Source organism: Spermophilus citellus (assembly GCF_964194105.1).
Source record: "Spermophilus citellus genome assembly, chromosome: 11".
Taxonomy (NCBI): Eukaryota; Metazoa; Chordata; class Mammalia; order Rodentia; family Sciuridae; genus Spermophilus; species Spermophilus citellus.
In genome coordinates this window covers 77,390,845-77,412,932 of record NC_138192.1, presented here as the reverse complement: position 1 = coordinate 77,412,932, position 22,088 = coordinate 77,390,845, and the positions used below count along the sequence as shown (strand labels likewise).

Genomic DNA, 22,088 nt, shown 5'->3' with positions numbered 1-22,088 from the left:
TTATATTAAGATTATCATTTGGGCTGGGGATGTGGCTCAAGCGGTAGCGCGCTCGCCTGGCATGCGTGCGGCCCGGGTTCGATCCTCAGCACCACATACCAACAAAGATGTTGTGTCCGCCGAGAACTAAAAAATAAATATTAAAAAAAAAAATTCTCTCTCTCTCTCTCCTCTCTCACTCTCTTTAAAAAAAAAAAAAAAAGATTATCATTCATGTAAGAAAGAATAAGGCATCATCTTTCAGAAGCAGTTGAAAATTGCACCACAGGTTGTGCACCATTGATAGAATAGAAAGTTTTTCCAGGACACATCTTTTCTCAACTAATGTGGTTTCATACCTGTTTGTACCTACTGAAGTTTGGATAAGACCTACCATTTATCTTATAGTGATCCTTGTTTTTCCCCTGACCTTAAATCCCTTTTCTCCAAAGTTACAGAAACAATAACTTTCCCCTTTTTACAATGACTGTTGGCCTTGACTTTGGATCCTTCTGTGTCTACTCTTAATGAAACTTGTATATCCACGTGTGGTAAATACTGAATGGAGGTGGATAAACAGGATCATAAATGCACTTTGGTTACAATAAGGAAACATCCCTAGAGACTGATTTAAGAATAACTTCAGGAAGAAAGAGCCACTTGCGAAATGATGTCTGTGTGAATGGATTCTGATGTGCACAGTTACTTATTATTCCCTTGGAAGTATATTACAGTCTTATTTGCCCCACAAAATTCCAAATGTTTTTTTGTTTGTTTTGTTTTGGGGGGTTATTTTGTTTTTGTTTTTGGTACTAGGGATGGAACCCAGAAGCACCTTACCACTGAGCTACATCTCATGCTCCTTTTATTTTTAATTTTGGGACAGGGTCTCACAAAATTCCTAAGGGTCTTACTAAGTTGCTGAAATTGGCCTTGAACTTGTCATGGCTCAGCTTCCAGAATCATGGGACTACAGGTTTACGCCATTGTGCCTGGCAAAAAATTCCAACTGTGGGCTGGTGTTGTGGCTCAGCAGTAGAGCGCTCGCCTAGCACATGTGAGGCCCTGGGTTCTATCCTCAGCACCACATAAAATAAAATAAGGATATTGTGTCTATCTACAACTAAAAAATAAATATTTTTTTAAAATTTCAACTGTTTATGAACAAAACTTTTCCTTTTCTGCTTTTCTTATTCTAGCTAAACTAACTTTTTTTAATGAATTTTTTATGAATTCAAATTTTAACAATTAATGAAGGTTACAAATGCATAAGGTTATGCATCTGTAGACATTTAATTAAAATTTGACTAAATATTTATTAATTTTCACTTTGCAGCTTTCTTTTGTGTGTTTTTTTATATAAACTAACATTTTTTAAATGTCCTTAAAGGTCATTGAATGTCTTGGTTTCTTTTCTTCAAATTCCTGGTTTTGAGGCCAAAATCTTCTAATATTAAGATTGTGTACCCCCTTCTTACTCTTCTCGGAGCACTGCATTTTCCCTATTATAACATGTCCTGCTCTTTTGAAATTGAATGTTTGCCTTTTCTTTCTTTCCCACTCCCTACTCTGCTTTTTCAAAGTTGCATCACCACACATAGTTCTTTTTTTAAATATTTTTGGTTGTAGATGGACATAATACCTTTATTTTGTTTATTTAGTTTTATGTGGTGCTGGGGAATTGAACCCAGGGCCTCACACATGCTAGGCAAGTGATCTAACACTGATCTACAACCCCAGCCCCACACATAATTCTTAATATATATTTTTATAGTCACTGTAATTGAATTCTTTCACTTTCGATTACCTTCCTATCTATAAAGATTCAATTAAGCAAGACTTTTTAGAAATAGACAACTGACTTTTAAAAGGTGTTCTTGTTCTTTACTCATAGGCAATCTAATACTATTTTTTAATTCTACAGTAAATATTGAGAATGGCCCACTCACTGATAGGAGACAGCTAAGATTGGGGACTAACATTTGAAGGCCTCCTATATTCAAAGCACTTTAATCCCAGCATCAACCTGTGAGTGTAGGTAGATTATTTTTGTTATAGGTGATTAAAGAGGCTCAGGAAGCTTAAATAGCTTTCCCAGGATTGTGTAGTTAGAATGCAGTTGAACTGTAATTTGAATTGATATCTGCCTTACTCCAAAATCTCTGCTTTTTATATTGACCCATATATCTCCACAGGAACATGAACATCATAGGATCATAATGTGGATAATATTAATATTCCTGTTTTTTTATCTTTAAATTAGTTCTCAGCTTAGTTTCAGGGTTTTTTATTTTTTAGATATAATTCCCATACACAAAAGTGCACAATTCAGTAGGTTTTAGTATATTCACAATATTGTATCACCATTACCACTAATTCCAGAATATGTTTATCACCTCAAAAAGAAACTCATGCCCATTAACAAACAGTCCCCATTGCCTTCTCCATCTAGCCCCTGGCAACTACTGATCTACTTTCTATTTGAATTTGCCTATAAAGGCTATTTTATATAAATTGAATCATACTCTGAGTGGCATTTGTGTACGACTTTTTTTACTTAATATAATGCTTCAGTGTTCATGTTGTAACATGTTGGTACTTCATTTCTTTTTATATCTAATATTCCATTGTATGGATAAATCACTTATTATTATCCTTTGTTTATAACCTACTGGGTGTGAAGTAACCCAATTAAAAAATGGGAACCAGGTACAGTGGTGCACGCCCATAATCCCAGCAACTTGGAAGGCTAAAGCATGAAGATTGCAAGTTCAAACCCAGCCTCAGCAACTTATCGAGGCCCTGAGCAGCTCAGCAAGACCCTATCTCTAATAAAACATAAAAAAGGTCTAGGAATATAGTTCAGTGGTTAAGCACCCCTGTGTTCCATCCCTAATTTAAAAAAAAAAGCATAGAACTTGAATAGACATATCGCCACAAAAGCTATACAAACGGCTAACAAGCATATGACAAGATACTCAACATCACTAATCACTGGAGAAATGCAAATCAAAACCACAATGAAATATCATCTCACTCTCTTTAAGTTGGCCACTATCAAAAAACTAGCAGATAACAAGTCCTGGTAAAGATTTGAAGAAATTGGAACCCTTGTGCATCACTGGTAAAAACGTAAAATGGGCTGGGCATTGTGGCACACACCTATAATCCCAGCGGAAGATTGTGAGTTTAAAGCCAGACTCAGTAAAAGTGAGGCGCTAAGCAACTCAGTGAGATCTTGTCCCTAAAAAAAATATAAAATAGGGCTGGAGATGTGGCTCAGTGGTTGAGTCTCCCTGAGTTCAATCCCTGGTTACTCCTCCCCCCCCCAAAAAAAAAATGTTCCAGTTTAGTACCTCTTGAAAAGGCTAAACATAGAATTACTTTATGACCCAGCAATCCTACTTTCAAACGAATGGGAAGTAGATTCTCAGAGAGATATTTGCTCACTCGTGTTCACTGCAGTGTTGTTCATAATAGCTGAGAGGGAGAAGCAGTTCAGATGCCCATCCATAGATCAATGGATAAAGAAAATGTAGGACAGACAAACAAGGGAATATATGTAGCCTTCAAGAAGAAGGAAATCGGGGCTGGGGATGTGGCTCAAGTGGTAGCGCGCTCGCCTGGCATGCGGGCGGCCCAGGTTCAATCCTCAGCACCACATACAAACAAAGACGTTGTGTCCGCCGAAAACTAAAAAATAAATATTAAAATTCTTTAAAAAAAAAAAAAAAGGAAGGAAATCCAGGAAAGTGAGTGGGTGTTGGCGTCTGTGGACAGAGGAGGTGTGGGCAGCTGCTTCCAACCCCCAAGACTAAGAGGATGCCAAGCAGAGTGGAGGGGAGCTGGCTGAACCAGGCTTTGAACTCCCACCATAGCCCAGAACACGCTATCCTCGTGATTCCATCCAGTGGACATAAAAGAGTTGATGAGAACCAGTTGAGGAGCAAGAGGAAGCCGTGGCCAGCAGGAAAGCCAGGCCCAGACCCTAGGCCCTAGCGAGGTGGATGGGCTTCTGTGGCAAGGGGGCCTGATTCGAGCCTTCCATGTAGCCTTGTGGAACTCAACAGTCAACACCAAAAATCAAGCTGTGAAGGAACGAGCCCAAGGTGTGGTGCTAAAAGTACTGACAAACTCGTAAGAGCAGTGAAGTTGAGCAGGCTGTATAGTCTCTGTACAGAAATGGCATTGACTTGTTAATGAAGTACACTTATAAAGGGTTTGAGAAGCCCACGGAAGTTAGCAGTGCAGCATTACTCCAATGGCACGGAAAGGTCTTAGCTGTAGCGGGACTAGTCTCCATTATAAAAGTTCTTACATCATGAAAGACTGTTTTAAAAAAAAAAAATTCATTTTGCCCAGGCTGGTAAAGAAGGGACTGACAGTAGATCATCTTCTTAGGGACTCCCAACTAAGTTTTTCAAGACACATATCTACTGAAATTTACTGAAATGTATGATTTTCGAGTTGGAGGGAGAAATCATCTTACTGTTTCCTAAATCCTTTGCAAGATTTGAGAGTCTGCCTTTGTCTACAAAGTGATGCGGAACTGACATTTGACTGTCGACAGAGTGGCTGGCCAGTGTTGGTCAGATGTTCCTATGTGTGCTGCCTATTTAAAATGGGGAGGGGTGTTCTTCTTCTTCCTGGGACGATGTCTAGAGGCACTCCAAATGGTCTTTTTTTCATAACTTGGTAGGCTTTCCAACAATAAAGCCTCTAACAAAACTAGCCTGTCAAGAGCCCCTAGGAATCGAATTTACCTTTTTACAAAGGAGTTGGGAAAGCACCAAAATCTGCATGTGGTGTGTGCCCAGGCAGACTTCCTGGGATTCATGCTGCCAGACCTAAAGTCCTGAAAAGATTGTCTAAAATGAAAGAACATCTTAGCAGGGCCTATGGTGGTTCCATGTGTGCTAAATGTGTTTGTGACAGGAACAGGTAGACTTTCCTTAGAAGCATTCACTTCAGTATTAATTATATTCACATTGCTATGTTACAAATATCCAGAACTTTTTCGTCTTGCAAATCTGAAATTCTATACCCATTGAACAAAATCCCTCTTTAACACTGGTACCTCTATTCTATTTTCTGTGTCCATGAGTTTGACTACTTCAGATACCTCACATAAGTGGAAACCTATATTTCTTGCTATGTTGCCGAGAGGTCTTGATAAGGTTGGTGACACTGGCTTTAAACTCCTGCCTCGGCCTCCCGAGTTGCTGGAATTATAAGCATTGCCACTGAACCCCGCAAAAAATTACTGTCTTAACACTGTACATTTACCAAGCATTTCTTTTTTGAGACCTTTAATATTTTTATTTTGAGACAGGTTCTCGCAAAGTTGCTGAGGCTGGCCTCAAACTTGTAATCCTCCTGCCTCTGCCACTCAAGTAGCTGGAATCACCAGCATGCATCACTTTGCCTGGCCTAGTAATTTCATATTGCATTTAGGATCATTAATATAGTTGGGAAATTTCCTTACAGGTTAACAGTGTTTTATAGTTATAACTTCATAACTCATGATAACTGTAATTGCAGAATATTTCTATGTGTGATATTTAAGACCAGAATATAAAATTGCAAAGGACAGATACAGATTCAAAAATAGTAAGACATCAGAGTGCAAAGTGTTGGAAGGGTTAAGTACAAACTCTCACGTCTAAAGGTCATAAATTTAGGTTTTTAAAATAAATTATTGGATTCACAGGTTATCCACAAACTGTATTTTGAGAAACACTGGACTATAGTTTCAGAAATGTACTCTGTTTAGGGCCACTTAGTATCAGTACAAATCTTAACTTAGTAGCCATTATAAAGGGGTTATGAAGCCAGAGATTCAGGGAGCATCTAAAAGTTTTACTTGCTTCTTTTGGTACATTCACAATGAACCTAGAGATAGTAGTGTGATGGTTCAGACTTGAATTGTAGTAGTTCAAGCTACAGTTATAACTAAGAAATGAAAAACCCCGACATGGATTTTTGTTGATGTAGTCTCACAACAATTAGGTGTGCTCCCCCTGCGCCCCAGTCCCACCCCCCATGACTGCCCCCCATCCCCAGGTTCTGTTGTGATTTTCACTTCACCATTTAGCTATTTAAAAAAAGAATTCCCTCAAGTGGTCAAGGAAACTAGTTTCTAAAGTTCGACTTTGGCAAAAGCTAGCTAGTTAAGGAAAGTAAGAATCATATGTGCTTCTGAATGTTATTTTACTTAATTTTTTTAGACAAAATTTCAGATCAATTCATTGATCACCCAACATTTATCGAGCATCTACCTATGATAGGCACTTTAATAGGAGGTGCTGGAGATTCCATAGTTGACAAGAGATTTTTTAAAATGGGTCTATCAGGGCTGGGGTTAAAAAAAAAAAAAAGGATCTATCAGTGCTGGCTAGAAAGAATAAACATTAAATATATAATGTAGTAAGTCCTGTGAAGAAAAACAAGTTAACATAAGGGAATAGAGAGTGGCAGAAGATGGGAGGGGAAAGTAGCATTTAAATAAATCTAAATGAAGTACCTAAAGATTTTACCACTGTTTGATTTTAGCACTGTTTGATCTTCTTCTGATGGAATAGTGTATACTTCAGAAGAAGATCATTCAATCAGTGAATGAGTGGCTCAAAACAACAGAACTCTTATCTTCAGATGAAATCTTTCCCCCCCCTATTGGGATTTGAACCCAGGGATATTTTACCACTAAGCTACATCCCCAGTCATTTTATTTCAATTTTCCTTCCTTCGTCATTGTTTTCTCCGCCCCTTTTCCTCCTAGCACCTTGGAAAATCCTGTAGAAAACTCAGACTAAGTTGAAGTATACTAATGTAGACCAATTTGCAGATGATTAAAATAACCAACTAGAGTCACTCTGCTAGTTACAGGTTGAGTATTTCTTATCCAAAATGCTTTGATCAGAAGTGTTTCAGGTTTCAGAGTTTTTTTAAATTTTGGAATATTTACATAAACTTTACTAGTTGAGCATCTTTAATCCAAAATCTGAAGTGCTCTGAAATTGAAACTTTTCAAGCATCATGGCACTGAAAAGTTTTGGATTTCAGAGCACTTCAGATTTTCAAATTAAGGGTGCTAAACCTGAATTAGCTAGAGTTCTTTCTATCTTGTTTTCTATTCAGAAAAGTTTGTTCATCCTCTGTGTGGTAGGAGGATTCTGTAGAGATAGCAGGGAACAAAGACATAGTCCTAACCTCAAGAAGTTTTTTCTATGGTGGGAGAAGACTTAAAAAAAAAAAAATAGGCAATTTATAGTGCACAAAATAGGCAATGTGTAGGTTAATAGGCAATTTAAAGTGGTGATAATGCCTATGTGGGAACTCAGAGAAAGCTCTAGAGACACTTGAATCTTAAAGAATAAATTGAAATTAGAACTAAGAGCTGAAATCACATACTTAAATAAAGATAACCCTAAAGATGCATCAGTACCAGGATGCTTTCAGCTATAAATAACAAGGAAAATCCTAATACATACTAAGACCCAGTAGTTGGTCTCCTGGGATGGTTAATTCAAAGTTCCTATGGTATCATCATGAACAAGGATTTTTTCTATATTTCCCCACTTCCATTCTTTTCATTACAAATGAGTTCTAGAGTTTCAGGGGAAAGATCTAAACAGTGTCCAGCAGAGATTCTCTTCTTTTTCTCTTTTTAAGAGCCAAATGAATCTTTTGAAACCTTGTTCCAAAACCCTTTACAGACTTCTCCTCATGCCCCATTGACTCCATTGATCAGAACACACACAAAAAACATGCTGCCTTATAATGACTGCAGAATGAATGAGATTTTTCAGATAGTGTCTTCTGTGAGGTTCTTATAGAGAACAGTTCGTGGCAATATTTCACTTGATATAAATTCACCAAGTCCTCTCTGCTGGAATCATTACTTATATTCTGAATCTGGACTCCAAAGCTAACTTACTACAGATGTTTTTCTAGGTATTAGGACTTATTAGAATAAAAGAAACATAATTTTGTCTTCTAAAGTAAGAAGTAGGGTTGAGGTTGTGGCTCAGTGTTGAAGCACTTGCCTAGCATGTGTGAGGTACTGGGTTCGATCCTCAACACTACATAAAAAAATAAAATAAGTAAAAAAGAAGAAACTATTGATAATCGTAATGTTGTCTAAAGTATTTTTTTTAACTGTGTATTTGAAACTTCCTTAACATTGCAGGAGATTCAAACAAAGTATTTTCCTTCCTCCCTAAAATTCTAGTTACATTTTTCTCTTCTGGTTTTGGACATGGGAGACATAGCAGGAATTATTCTATCATTCTTGTTCTTCTGTATGTCAGTAGAATAGGTAGTCAGCATCTATCCATTTCATTATTAGTTGGTTTGGATAGTCATCTCAGACATTTTCATGCTTTCAGTTGATTTGCTTTTATTTTTAAAAGTGCATAATAGAATAAGTAGGTTTGAAAGAGTTCTAATGTTCAAAAAAGGTACCCTAAATGCTATATAATTTTATACCATATACCTTGGCTTTAGTACTGAATGGGGCCATCTTTCATAGTGCTAGGGATTGTACCAGTGGTATAGGCAGTAACTATACCACTGAACTACACTTCCAACCCTGGACCAATTTTTTATTTAATTTATTTATTTATTGCGGGGGCAGATACCAGGGATTGAACTCAGGAGCACTCAACCACTGAGCATTTTTTATAAAAATGTCTTTGTTGTTGTAGATTGACACAGTAACTTCATTTTATTTATTTATTTTTATGTGATGCTGAGGATCAAATCTAGTGCCTCACACATGAGAGGTGATCGTTCTACCACTAAGCCACAAACCCACCCCCCGACCCATATTTAAAGAATTTTCTAAAAATATAATCAGAATTTTAGTGGCTAGAGGTCATGGAAAGGCTAGAAGGGCATGAGATATAGAAAAGATGATACTAAAGTTCTTACCAAAGTATGCTAGAAAAGCTATTTCAGTCAGGTACATTGGCATATGCCTGTAATGTGCCAATATGTAACTTGGGACGCTGAGGCAAGAAGATCACAGGTTTGGGAGGCCAGCCTGGGCAAGTTAGTGAGACTCTATCTCAAAATAAAACATAAAAAGGACTGGGGATGTATCTCCAGTGGTAGAGCATCACTGGGATTAATCCAGAATACCAAGAAAAGAAGGTGCGGGAGGGTACTATTTCAGGGACATATTTTAAGTTGCAAGGATTTGGTTGTTATGTACAATATCAAATAGCACTGTTAAATGTGTTCTTTTCCCTTTGTTAAGGTAAATATTGTTTTGTGATGCCTTTCTGAGTTTGATTATGTGTATGAATATGATATGTATACTCATGTTTAAATCAGAGTATAAAATTTGTCTCTTACTGTTAGTTGTGGTCAAAATGTTTGAAAGCTGTTGTATTAAAACTCTATAAAATATTGATTTAACTCTTAACATTGAGAGATTTCAGTCAAGATAGTAGACTAAAACAACACAGGAAGCTCCCCAAAACTGGGATGATGTGTAAATTCACCCAAACCCTGGGTCTCTCTATATGCCTTTCTCTAAAAAAAGGCAAAACTATCCCATAGATAGATCTCAACCCAGGGACCACCAGTCTCCTTTGGAACATAACTGCTCCTGCCAGAATGATACCCACTATATGCATGTGCACATGTACAAGCCAGTGTTCCCAGAGGTCATTAGCAGAAGACAAATGAAGGAGTGAGGGAGTTATACCCGTGAAACTAAATTAAAAAGCAACCTGAGAGCTAGGGATAAAGCTCAATTGGTAGAGTGCTTCCCTCACACGTACAAAAGCCCTGTGTTCAATCCCCAGCGTCAAAAAATAAAAAGAACCTGAAAGGAAGTTTTAAATTATGTTGGAAGGACAAAGAATTTATTAAACAAGTAAATATAGACCAAAAAGTGCAAATAGATTTGAAAGGAAAACAAATAAAATTTTCAGTGATAAAATTGGTATCTAGGGCTGGGAATGTAGCTTGTTGGCAGACTGCTTGCCTAGCACATGAGACCCTGAGTTGATCCCCAATGCCATAAAATTTTTTAATTGAAAAAAAAATAGTAGGAAAGGAAATATAAACAATGTACACTAACCCTAGGGAAATCAAATTTTGGGATCCAAAATTTCAAAACTGGCTAAGAAGGTTAGATTGTAAAACTAAAGGTAAATTTTGGACTTTTTTTTTAAATTTAATGCTGAAGATCTTAAGAGTCAACAACCTGCCAAAGTATATCTCATAGTATCATCATCTTTTTTAGTTTTTAAACTGGTTGTCCCTGCTTTGTCCTTTTGCTGCACTGCCAGGGAGAAAAATATAATAATGGCAGTTTTCTCCATTTCTTACTCATAAGACTTTGAGGAAACCAAATGTAGTTTTGACCCTTATTGAGAAGGATGAATTCCCTTACAATATCTGTTCATATAAATTTGCAAAATGAATACTACATAAGTATTTTATAAGTTTAACTCTTTGGGAGTATACTTTCTTTACTATTCCTTCTCTTCCTCTCCCTTCATATAATTTGAAATTTGTGTGAATATCATCATTATTATTTTGCTCACTAGCAATTCAGTGGCTTTCTTTAGACATTTCCTAACATTTGTATGTGGAAATTATTATTCAGTTGCTTTGATGGAATGTGCTTAGAATTGATTTTCCAGTGCTGGTAACTGAGCTCAACTTTAATTTTCTATATCCTTCATGTGCTAGTAGCATACATTTTTGAGATGACTAGCCATAGTTTGGGATTTGGTTTATAGCAAGAGAATAGACATTTTTCTGCAAAAGGTACTGGTTCTCATGGGGTTCAAACTTGTGATCTTGGCCTCATTATCACACTTTTGTAACCATCAGACCCAGTAGACAAAGAAAGCATTTATATTTTCATCTATAATCTTGAAATTGAGTCTCATTTTTCAATTACCCAAGGCTTATTTCAAATATGTAATTAAAAACCATTTTGGGACATTTCTCACTTTTGTTTGATAGTGAAAGTCACAAAAGTAAAGCGTACAGCCAAAGAACCTAACTCACTTTTCATCTTCCCTGTGTTTTCTGTGACAGTGAAAGTCACAGAAGTGAAGCTTGCAGGCAAAGAGCCCAACTCACTCTGCGAAGAGTGCTACGGTACCATTTTCTTTTAGTGAGGCGATAGCAGGTCTGATGTCAGTCACTTTAGAGACCTTTAGACCTCAGTGCTCATTTACTGCTAAAATGTACCCGCTCTGCTTCTGCATTATGAAGATCATCTGTCAACACTTTGAGATATTCTCCTTTGTTATTAAGCTTGTGATGCTCTACACTGTCAGGTTTTTTTGCCAATTATAGTTAAGGTACAATGGTGTATTCACCAGATCAAAGTCTTACATTGGCGGTAGAGGAATGATTTGTAAGTCTTTATTCATCTGAATTGTACAATAGAACACCTGAGGAATGCAAATAATCCCTCTGAGGTCTCTGCAGGAAAGGCTGTTAAAATGACAGGGTAGAACTATTGTTATTCTGAATTGATGTTTTAGCCAAAGTAATTATTTCTTATCTTGTTTCATAACAGTTCTAGTTTTATTAGTTATGTTGACCGTATGTGTGAAACAAAATGTGTGTGACATTTTTATTTTATCTTTATACCTGGGCTTGTTTTATTTCACTTCATTGAATCAGTTTATGATCTGCTTTTCTAAATTAGGTATTTCATTCTAACTTATAATAAAAGTGTGTTACTAAACCATTGATAACATTTTAATATAGAGTTTTGTTTGAAAGTAGTAAGTCTCTAAAGTAACTTAGAATGCGTGATGTCGTTTTAGACAGAAAGTACCAATTTAAATTTTCCCCTTTTTTTCTTTTATTCTTTCCTTCATAATTTTGGGTTAGAAAATATCTGGTTTGACTCTCATTTTTAAGGCTACATACTTTATTCCAAAGTAAGTCTTAGGGATTGATCTATTTTTTTAAGGTATGAACAAAAAGAAACAAGTTATGAAGATATTTTAAAAATCTAATAATATGTTAAATAGTTACTGTTGTATAACAAATATGTAAAAACTTTTATGAATTTTTTCATTTCTTTTACTATTTTAAATCTTGTCCAGTGGGCCATATTCTTAATTTTCTAATAACTATGATCCCCTGCCATTTTCTTTGATAGTTGAGTTTTGATAGATTTGTGCTTTAGATCTTGTTTTTCGTTTCCCCTAAAGTGGCATTTACATTGATCATTTAAAGGATTTATGCATAGTATTTTGCTGAAATAGCTATTAAAAGCTTGGTCTAAATATAGGCTGTGGGTAGAATTATGTAAGGCCATGGCATACATTAAAATTTTTAATATAAATGTCAACTGAATTTAGTCAGATATGTATGAAACACAGTTCCAGAAGCACAAGATTATACACTGTTATTATCTGAGAATGAAAATAATAGTATTTGTTTACTATTCATAGGGCATTTTTCTAACTTCTTTGTAATATATGTAATATTATTATCTCCATTTCTACAAATGAGGAAACTGAGACTTTAAAAAAAGGCTCAGTAAAATCTGCTCAGGAATAAAAAACTAGAAGTGAAACCTTTTGGTTATTATCACATTTATTTCATTTATGTACTAATTACTGCTTTACCAAAATACTCCATACTTTGAAAGGGAAAAAAAACCTACTTAATAATGCCTTTTCAGGTAACAACTAGTATCAATTTCCTACTGATTTGGAAGGAATTTATTGCCTATGCAATTCTGTTATTCATGATTCTACAAAAGTCTGGTTCATAAGAACATTTGTACCTGATTGACTATATTAGTAAATCTGTATTTCTGTGCTTTTTATTTGTTTTGTTTTTGTTTTTTTGTAGTTAAAACAAAACAACAACAACAACAACAAAAAACAGTTCAAAACCAGTGAGTTCTTTTAGTTCAACAATGAACTAAACCAGGGCTAGAGCACTCAGTGGTAGAGCACTTGCCTGGCATGTACAGGGACCTGGGTTCAATCCCCAGTAAGGCAGTTGGGGGATGAACTAAACCAGGCATATAAATATCTCGATGGAACAAATTATTTGTCAAAGATTCTTCAGAATTATCTGGCATTTTTAGGTGTGATCCTTATACAAATCGAACTTTATATTTTCTCTTTTTAAAAATTGACTTTGTAAAGAAAACAAAGTATCAATGTTCAAGGATATGATGTTAAGGCTGAACAAATTTAGTGTAAGTTTAAAAAGTTTAAAAATATTTGTAAAACAGCTCCTACAGATAATGTGCTAAAGTAAAACTATATTACAGTAAAATATCATGGCATACACCTGAAGCAATTGCTGCCTGTTAATGCCTTGACCTTGGAAAGCTATACACAAAAAGATGGCATCATAAAACCGTGCAATTCTTATGAATATGTATGTGCTACTTGATAATAATGAATGTGGTACAGCCATGCATGCACTACAAGATAATGTTGTGCCCTTTTTTGTCTACAGGTTGATAAAAATTAAAGAGTGGGTGGACAAGTATGACCCAGGTGCCTTGGTCATTCCTTTTAGTGGGGCCTTGGAACTCAAGTTGCAAGAATTGAGTGCTGAGGAGAGACAGAAGTATCTGGAAGCGAACATGACACAAAGGTTAATTAGCATTCATTTTCCCTACACTTTATTATCAACTATTTCCTTGCAGTAATTTAATTGCTTGCGCTGATAGAATAATAAATGACAGAGTAATTACCATTATAAAGAGGGAATCTTCTCCTTTCTTTACCATGAGACAGAGTGAAAAGATTTATTTTAAATTAAGTTTTTAACTGTCATCTGTCATCTCCGTACAGTGTTTTAATTATAACATAGGTATTAGTTATGTATATTTTTGAGGAGGGATGATCGCCAAAACTCTTTCGTCATGTTCGGTGGGGGAGGGGAAAGAGTGAATCAGTTGCCATATTTTTTTCTGAGTAACAGTAATATATTGTTAGACTATTGGATTTCAATCAAATAATTTTGCTTTCATGCCAAGCCCTAGAAAAAATTAATATTAGATGAAAATAGTCATAGGTTGGGTTAAACTAATTTTTCTTTTTTTCTAATAGTAAATAATATAAAATGACATCTTGAAGCTAATACAATTAAAACCAATTTTACAAAGAACATTTTTAGAAATAGTCACTGCTTTCTGACCTCTTCAAGTATGTTATGAAAGATGAATGGTCATTTGCTAATATCTTTAACATTATCTGCTTGAAATGAATAATTTTAGTTTCATTCTGATCTGTGGCACAGTCAACTTATGTGTTGAGTGAATTTGTTTCATTTTATTTCAGTGCTTTGCCAAAGATCATTAAGGCTGGGTTTGCAGCACTCCAGTTAGAATACTTTTTCACTGCAGGCCCAGATGAAGTGCGTGCATGGACCATCAGGGTAAGATTCATACTTATTCATCAGCTATATCCAGTTCCACACTATTGAATTCAGATTGATATCACTGACTTTGAAGTTTGTCATGGTGGCGGTTAGCTAGTCATTACAGATGAGGTTTTTGTCCAGGATAACTTTAATTATTTGTGAGCTGCTGAACAGTGAAAGTGGAGCGGCATTGATTGAGGCAGGTAACAATTGATTCTGCCTATTACATAGTCTGAATTTCTTCATCCTGTAGAATCTGTCTACCCTCCTCCTGTGGTCAGAGATAAGACGAACCAGTATTGTGCTTGCTTAATCTGTGTGACTGGGTTTGTCTGCAGTGAAATTGATGTTGCTTTTCATTTTGTATTCGCTAAGTTTGTTTGGGTTGCGGGTGGTTCTTTCCTCCTTTGCTTTGCTCGGATTACATTTTCAGCAATAAAAGCAATATGACATCATTATGCTCTTCATAGATACACAGTTGGGCTCAAAAAAGCTAAATTCGGTGTACAATAATTCGTGCCTTTTTTATTTGAATTCATGAAAGTGATATTTATTTTCAGTGTTATATGTTCAATCTTCTTTAAAAATGTGATATGATTTTAAATATTGATGTCTACGCAATATGAACAGAGAGGATGACTAATTTATTCCCAGAGGACAACAGAAACTGAACTGTAATGGTTTGCTTTTAGATGTAAATATATTATAATATAGTAGTTACTATTGAAAAATATTATGAAATACATAAAGTTCCAAATAATGTGTTACAGAATATAAAAATAATGCGAGAACTTTTAGACATAGTGTCTTTGTTATGCTTTTTAAAATATCTGCTACATAATAAATTTTAGTGCTGATTTCTGTTTTCAGTTGACTACTATAATTTATTGTTACATTTGTTTTGATTTAATATGCATAGAAATATGGAAGCAGTTCAACATAATGTTAAATACCTTGTATGAATATGAGATTCACTTTTCTTTAATCTTCTTTCCCCTTTGGAGGGAAAAAAAATGTTTGACTTCTAACCAACGTCCTTTTATGTAGACTTTAAAAATAGTGTCAAAGCAAATATGAGCTGGTAAACAAATTGCCAGTGTTTATTTTTATTATATATTTTAAAGATATATTTTAAAACTTCAACTTAAGTATGTGAATCAGGAAAAAGAGCATGCTCTGGGCTTAAAAATGTGAAAGCTGGTTTATCTTAAGACTGATTGTAAGTATCCATGATTTAATGTGCTAAGATATTTAGTCAGGTAAGCATCAGTGAGTACCCATATTAACCCAATACATCTTTTATTGTAAAAACTGTGCTTTATAGTGTCAGACTCCTTATCACTTTAACATGCTTTATTAAGCAGACTTTCGGTCACCATTATTTCTCAGATTTCTTTCTATGGTTGTGTGTGTCTGGAATGTATGCCCTTGTAATTTAACATATGGGGGTAATTATAAAACATTTCTCTTCCTATCTTAACTTGAATTTCCTTCATATTGGTTAGAGGCAGGGTGTATTATCCAAAGTGTTCAAAAGTCTTATTAAAATTTCTTGAGAATTTTGAAATTATCTGCTGAATGTAGGTTACTGATTTGTTGGAAATGCCTTAAAAATGTCCCTTTGTATATTGATTTTTATATATGTTCTTTAGATGAGCTGAAATTTTGAGAGTGTTTTATCTTTTTTAATACCTTTGATAATTCAGCTTGAAAGTTACTTAAAAATCTTTATTTTTTTCTACTGTGAAGAATAGAAAATCGAAATGAAACCTACACCAAAACCAGACCACTGCATCTAAATCAATAAAACCATAGACGGCTGTTAGGAAAAACAAAGCTACACTTCTTTAATATCTCCTGATCTATTTGTGCTATATCTGCTGCACAGATAGTGTCCAGTGTTGAAATGTACTAATTGTATACCTGACATCCTAACTGGTATTAAAGTAAGTTTTAGTTGCGCCAATTGAAGATCAGAAGAAAGAAATTCTAACACTCAGTCATCTTTAATGCAATTAGTTTTCTCTGGTCTTTCATTTCAAAGAAAGGGACGAAGGCTCCTCAAGCTGCAGGAAAGATTCACACAGATTTTGAAAAGGGATTCATTATGGCTGAAGTAATGAAATACGAAGATTTTAAAGAGGAAGGGTCTGAAAATGCAGTCAAGGTAAAGAACATTTTTTTTAATTTTCATGTTTCACTATTTTTTCACTAATATGATGCTATCCATGATAAGCCTGATAAGAATGAATGATAGTTATCACTAAACAGTGTAGTCTAAAATAAGTTTATCAGAATTTAGTATTACTTACCAACTGATTCAGGAGTTTCAAATGTTCACATGCTTTTAGATAATTTTTAAAGATTGTGAATTGTTGTCAGTAGTTGTGTAAGGTTTTTTTCCTTAACTAAAAATTAAAATGAACTATTTTAATTCATTGTAAATAATTTTAAAGAATTTTTTCACTAATAACCAGTGGAAATTATAATATGAATATCTGAAATACAAGTCTCATGATTAATTCAAATCAAGAGATAGACACTTAGCTAAATAAAACCTGTTATTGCTAAAACTTTATGGTTTACTTTTTTGTTGTCATTTCAGGATATTTGAGAATTTGAGTTGCTTTCTCAACACTAGAGGGCAGGTCCAAAATTGTGCTTTATTCTAACTAATAAACATGATTTGATTTTCATGCACTAATAATGAAGCAGTGTTATAGATGAATCATAAATGATCTTTTAAATATAAATTCTGTTGCAAAATTTTTATTTTTGCTTTTTGTTTTTCTCTTTTTTCTTATTAGATTTTACTTAGAGAAATCTAGTAATCTCCAGTGAATGGATAGGTCAGCTGATTAAACTTGAAATTCTAGGAAGGCTTCTTTATCTTTAATTTAATTTAATATTTAAAGACGACCATAGAAAATGTTATAGAATTTAAGGAGAACTGTCTTATGTTTACTATTTCATAATTCGAAAGGCATACAAAAAAGTTTATTTCAAATTTGATTTATTCTCACTGGTATCATTGGAGTGATCATATTGGACAGCAGGACTTTAATAGAACTGCTGGAACCCCAGGAGTGGGGGTGGATATCTTGATATAATTGGTTTACTGTTGAATGAGAGCCATTTTGCTTTTTAAAATGAGCAGAAGTAGTTCCAGTTTACAACTAAGCGAAGTCATTAATTTTCCAGTGGTGTCATGTATATTGATAGAGATAGGTATGCAAATATTGAGATTGAACTTTGTCAGGAATACTAATTAGACTTCAGGAGGAAAAATCTCAAATTATTTGTCAACGTGCTACATAATATTGGCATATGTATATTTTCATGGAGTAAAGGTTATTTTCTATTACTAGAATTCAGAGGTAAGATGCTTCTTTTTTAAATTCTTGCATGATAAGTCTATCTTACCAATCTTGGTGAAGTCTGGGTTATAATAAACTTGAAAACAGCATGAATTGTGAATACTTTAACAATTCAGAGAAAAACATTTTCTGCTTATAAGAATATTTAACACCAACTGAGGCTTTATATTATAAATGGAAATGGTTGACCTCTGACTTTTCAACCTAGAATATTTTATGTGGTTTTAATGTCCAAAACTAACACTTAAATTTTTGAACTCTGAGTAAAATGAAGCATTTATAAATTACCTTATGTTCCCTTATTTAACAGCTGTTTACTTGCATATCATAAGTAGGTTTTAGGTTTGAGAGCAGAATTATATATATGCGTGTATATGTATATGTATTTCTAACACCAGTGCAGCATAACTAATTTAATGCCAGTGCTGTGAACTATATACTGAATAGCTCTGTGTGGGCTTTGTAGTCTACAGGGATATCACATTATTAGCAATCATATCTGCTTAGGCAAAGCTGGCTTCTACAGATGGCTGCTTTCAAGTGCAAATGAACTGGTTAGACGTGTCTTGTTTAATACATACTCAAGATTCACAAATGGGTATTGATTTTTTTTTCAACCAGTGTTTCTGATAGCAGTGGAAATGGATTAAATGGTCTCTGGAGAATTTAAAGGAACACTGTCACTATTAATAGTAAACTTGAGTGGTAACAAAGTATATAAACTTACACTAATATGTCATGTCAATATGTATTTGATTTAGATTGTCTATACAATTTTGTAACTACTGCTTTAGAGTCTAGAAATAAGGAGCATATGGTCTTCAGTACATCACATGTCTTTACAAAAATCATGTGAATATTTATTTATTTATGCCTTGTAGAATGGTAGGGTACATTCTCTTTTTTTAAAATAAGCTTTTATTTTAATAGCATATTCTATTAGTAGGTGATTTTCTATATAGTCTAGATAATTGAAAAGATGTTCATGAGGGCTCTTAAGTTTGGTTTGTTGATTTTAACCTTGGAAGTATGATCTTTGTTAGTGTTTTTGCTACTTATTAGTATAATTTCACTTGACTTTTGAACATTCTTATTGATACCTTCAATGATAAGAACATATCTTATTGAACAAAGATTTCATATTCTTAATATAAAAGAAGGAAAACATTTTTGAGATTTTTTTTTTCCAAAAGATCCTTGAGTTCTCATTGTTGAGTAGTCTGTGGCAGGATCACATGAGACCATATCAGTGGTGTGCAGTGTTAAGTGTGGGTACTAGAGAGCCTGTTGTGCTTAGGGTTAAATGTATGTGCTGTGCCACAAGGTGAACTTGGTTTTCTGAAACTGCCACTTGTTTGTATTAGTTATGGCAGATTGTGTGTCTGAGTCTGCATACCAGCAGGTGGAATCAGTTGCTTTGCTGACTAATTTAGAAATGGAAAAAAAGTATCTGTTTTTGCGATTCCAACCTGTTAGAGTCTGCTTGTAAATAGAACCATTATTCAGTAACTTCTTCAATGATGAATTATAGTATACATCACTATGAATAGTCATTATCAAGACTAAAAAAAATTACAAGGAAGTAGTTCAAAATCTATGCAATACAATTAATTATACTTTCTCATATAGCAACTACCTTTTTGGCATCACCATTGTCACCAAAGAATTTCTTTAAGAAAGTAAAATGGCTTTAACTAGTTATATAGTCTTTTTTCTGCCTCGTTTGATCTGTTTTGTTACAGCAACTTGCTGGATGTTTGCAGACACATCAGAAATGTACCATAAACAGCATGTAATGAAACTTAATGATATTGGTATAATTACATTTATGTACCAACAGTTTAGTGGAGAATACATTATGATTATGTATATATGGAAAATCTAGTTCTGCCCAAGTCAGAAATACTTTGCCTCTCTCCAAGTCTAGTCTTCAACTCATATGCCTTCTATATTTATTTTTTTACTTTCCTTTTTCTGTTTTTTAATTATTACACAAGTAGTATATCTTTGCATCTGCTCTTACCATTTGCTGTATGTATTTGGTTGTCAAATAATAATCCATTTCTCCTGTATTTCCTGTTTGCAGGCTGCTGGAAAGTACAGACAACAAGGCAGAAATTATATTGTTGAAGATGGAGATATTATCTTCTTCAAATTTAATACACCACAGCAACCGAAAAAGAAATAAATTTTAGCTATTGCTCAGATAAACACAAATTCCAAAAGACATAGTTTTTTTTTTTTTTTAATTTCTGAAAACTAAAGAGATAAATAAAGTTGGGGGGATGGGGATCTTCTACAAACAAATTATTTTTATTTGTTTTAAAATTATAAAATACTGTGTACCTCCAATGAAATGCAAGTTACTAAATGTGAACAGCTTTCCTTTTCACGTGATTAAGACCCTACTCCAAATTGTAGAAGCTTTTCAGGAACCATATTACTCTCATGATACTTCATTAATCTCCATCATGTATGCCAAGCCTGACACATTTGACAGTGAGGACAATGTGGCTTGCTCCTTTTTGAATCTACAGATAATGCATGTTTTACAGTACTCCAGATGTCTACACTCAATAAAACATTTGACAAAACCAGCCTTGGTGTGTTTGGGGATGTCTGTATTGACTGACTGTGGTGTGCTAAATGCGATACGGCACCTGGTGGCTGCTGATTACAGAAATTTAAGGCGTGTGTATGACACAGTAACTGGCAGTGTGGGGCAGCTGCAATTGTATCTTAAAAGTGAGTCTTTCATGGGAATCAGAAGAATAGTATGCCAGGGATTTGTCTCAAAAAAGTTAATTAATTTGTAGATGGACATTTATTGAAAGATGATAGGAATATTATTACAAAGTCTATAACAGTTGACTCTAACCAGAAGAAAAAAAATCTGTTTCAAAAATTAAGGAATTTTGTTTGTTATTATTGTTCTGACCATATTAAAGGGTGTCTTTGTTTTTAATCTTTTCTATGAAATTATTAAATTGTGAAAACTGGCCCATTCATTTCTGGTGGGTTAGACTTTTGTTTCAATACAGCAATGTATACAAAAGTTTATACACTGGTTGTGAAACTGCTAAAAGATTAGACTTTTATCATTTTAAAATGTCATACTTGCTAATAAATACTATGGGCCAGTTGAAATTTTAGTATGTATAAATTCACCACTTTTTAAATTGTAGCAGAAAGATTCAGAAAGAATAATAACAAATTAGTTATTTGGAGACTATTTGCCTTCTTCTCTGATGACGAAAGTCTTAGAATTCTTTCATCCCTGAGCTCTCCTTTTTTTAACACTCTTGTGAGACCTCCTTGTCCCCATCCACCACCTTTTTGTGCTCCTCTATAATCTTAGGGCCATTTACATGGAATATAGATTCATACCCAGGCCAGCTTTTTTGCTTCACTGTATTACTTTGTCACAGTAAGATACAGAAATCTACATCACACAATGGACAAGAAAATAGGTAATTTCTCAGGAAAAGCTGGATATGCCTAAAAAAGGATATTTTTGAGTATCAAATAGTGATATCCTTTTCCTAACATAAAAATAAATAAATGGCTGGGCACAGTGGCACACACCTCTAATCCCAGTGGCTCGGAAGGCTGAGGCAGGAAGATCATAAATTCAAAACCAGTCTCAGCAACTTCACGAGGCACTTAGCAACTCAGTGAGACTCTATCTCTAAATGAAAAAGGGCTGAGGATGTGGCTCAGTGGTTAAGCTCCCCTGGGGTCAATCCCCAGTACCAAAAACAAAAAAAGAATAAACGGCAACAAATAAGAAGAAAACTAAGCAAGGGATTAAAAAAAAGAACTAAATAAAACGTAAATGAAACCAAGTGTAGTAAGTGAAATCAGATATAGAGTGCTGTGGAAAATTCTTGTTATATTTCTGTATTGGAGAAATGGGTAGATTAGTGGATTATTATTAGGTAATTCAGCAGTATAAGAAGAAATAAAATACTTTTGAGTCTTCTCCAAAGTAAATTGCATACTTTTTAAAAGAAGTTTGAAACCTCACTAAGAAACCTTTAAGTTTGTGTAATTTTATTTATCCAATTTCTGATATGATAATTGCACATTATAGAACAAAACCATTAAAGAGATAAAGGAGTTGGTTCTGAGGCAACCTGCATTCATTAGGGGCTGAAATCAAATATTAAAAATATTTAATTTGGTTGGAAGTTCTGCAACATTCTATATGTGTATGTGCAAAGTTGCATTTTCTACAAATGTTCAGAATTAACCATTCAAGAACTGCTTCCTATATATAAGGTGTCTCCCCTTTTTTAAAATATTTTTTAGTTGTAGATAGACACAATGCTTTATTTTGCTTATTTATTTTAT

The 22,088-nt window shown here is 34.4% G+C and overlaps 1 protein-coding gene across 2 annotated transcripts in view; it reads left to right on the top strand.

The window, feature by feature from the left end:
* Positions 1-20,333, top strand: part of OLA1 (Obg like ATPase 1) — a 149,543-nt gene extending 129,210 nt beyond the window's left edge. For both annotated transcript variants that reach the window (XM_081262251.1, XM_081262252.1), the window contains 4 exons: positions 13,447-13,587; positions 14,277-14,373; positions 16,403-16,525; positions 19,822-20,333. In XM_081262251.1, coding sequence (XP_081118377.1) covers positions 13,447-13,587; positions 14,277-14,373; positions 16,403-16,525; positions 19,822-19,923 — 463 coding nt within the window. In that variant the 3' untranslated portion in view covers positions 19,924-20,333. The remainder of the gene's footprint in view (positions 1-13,446; positions 13,588-14,276; positions 14,374-16,402; positions 16,526-19,821) is intronic.
* Positions 20,334-22,088: the final 1,755 nt, after the last annotated feature.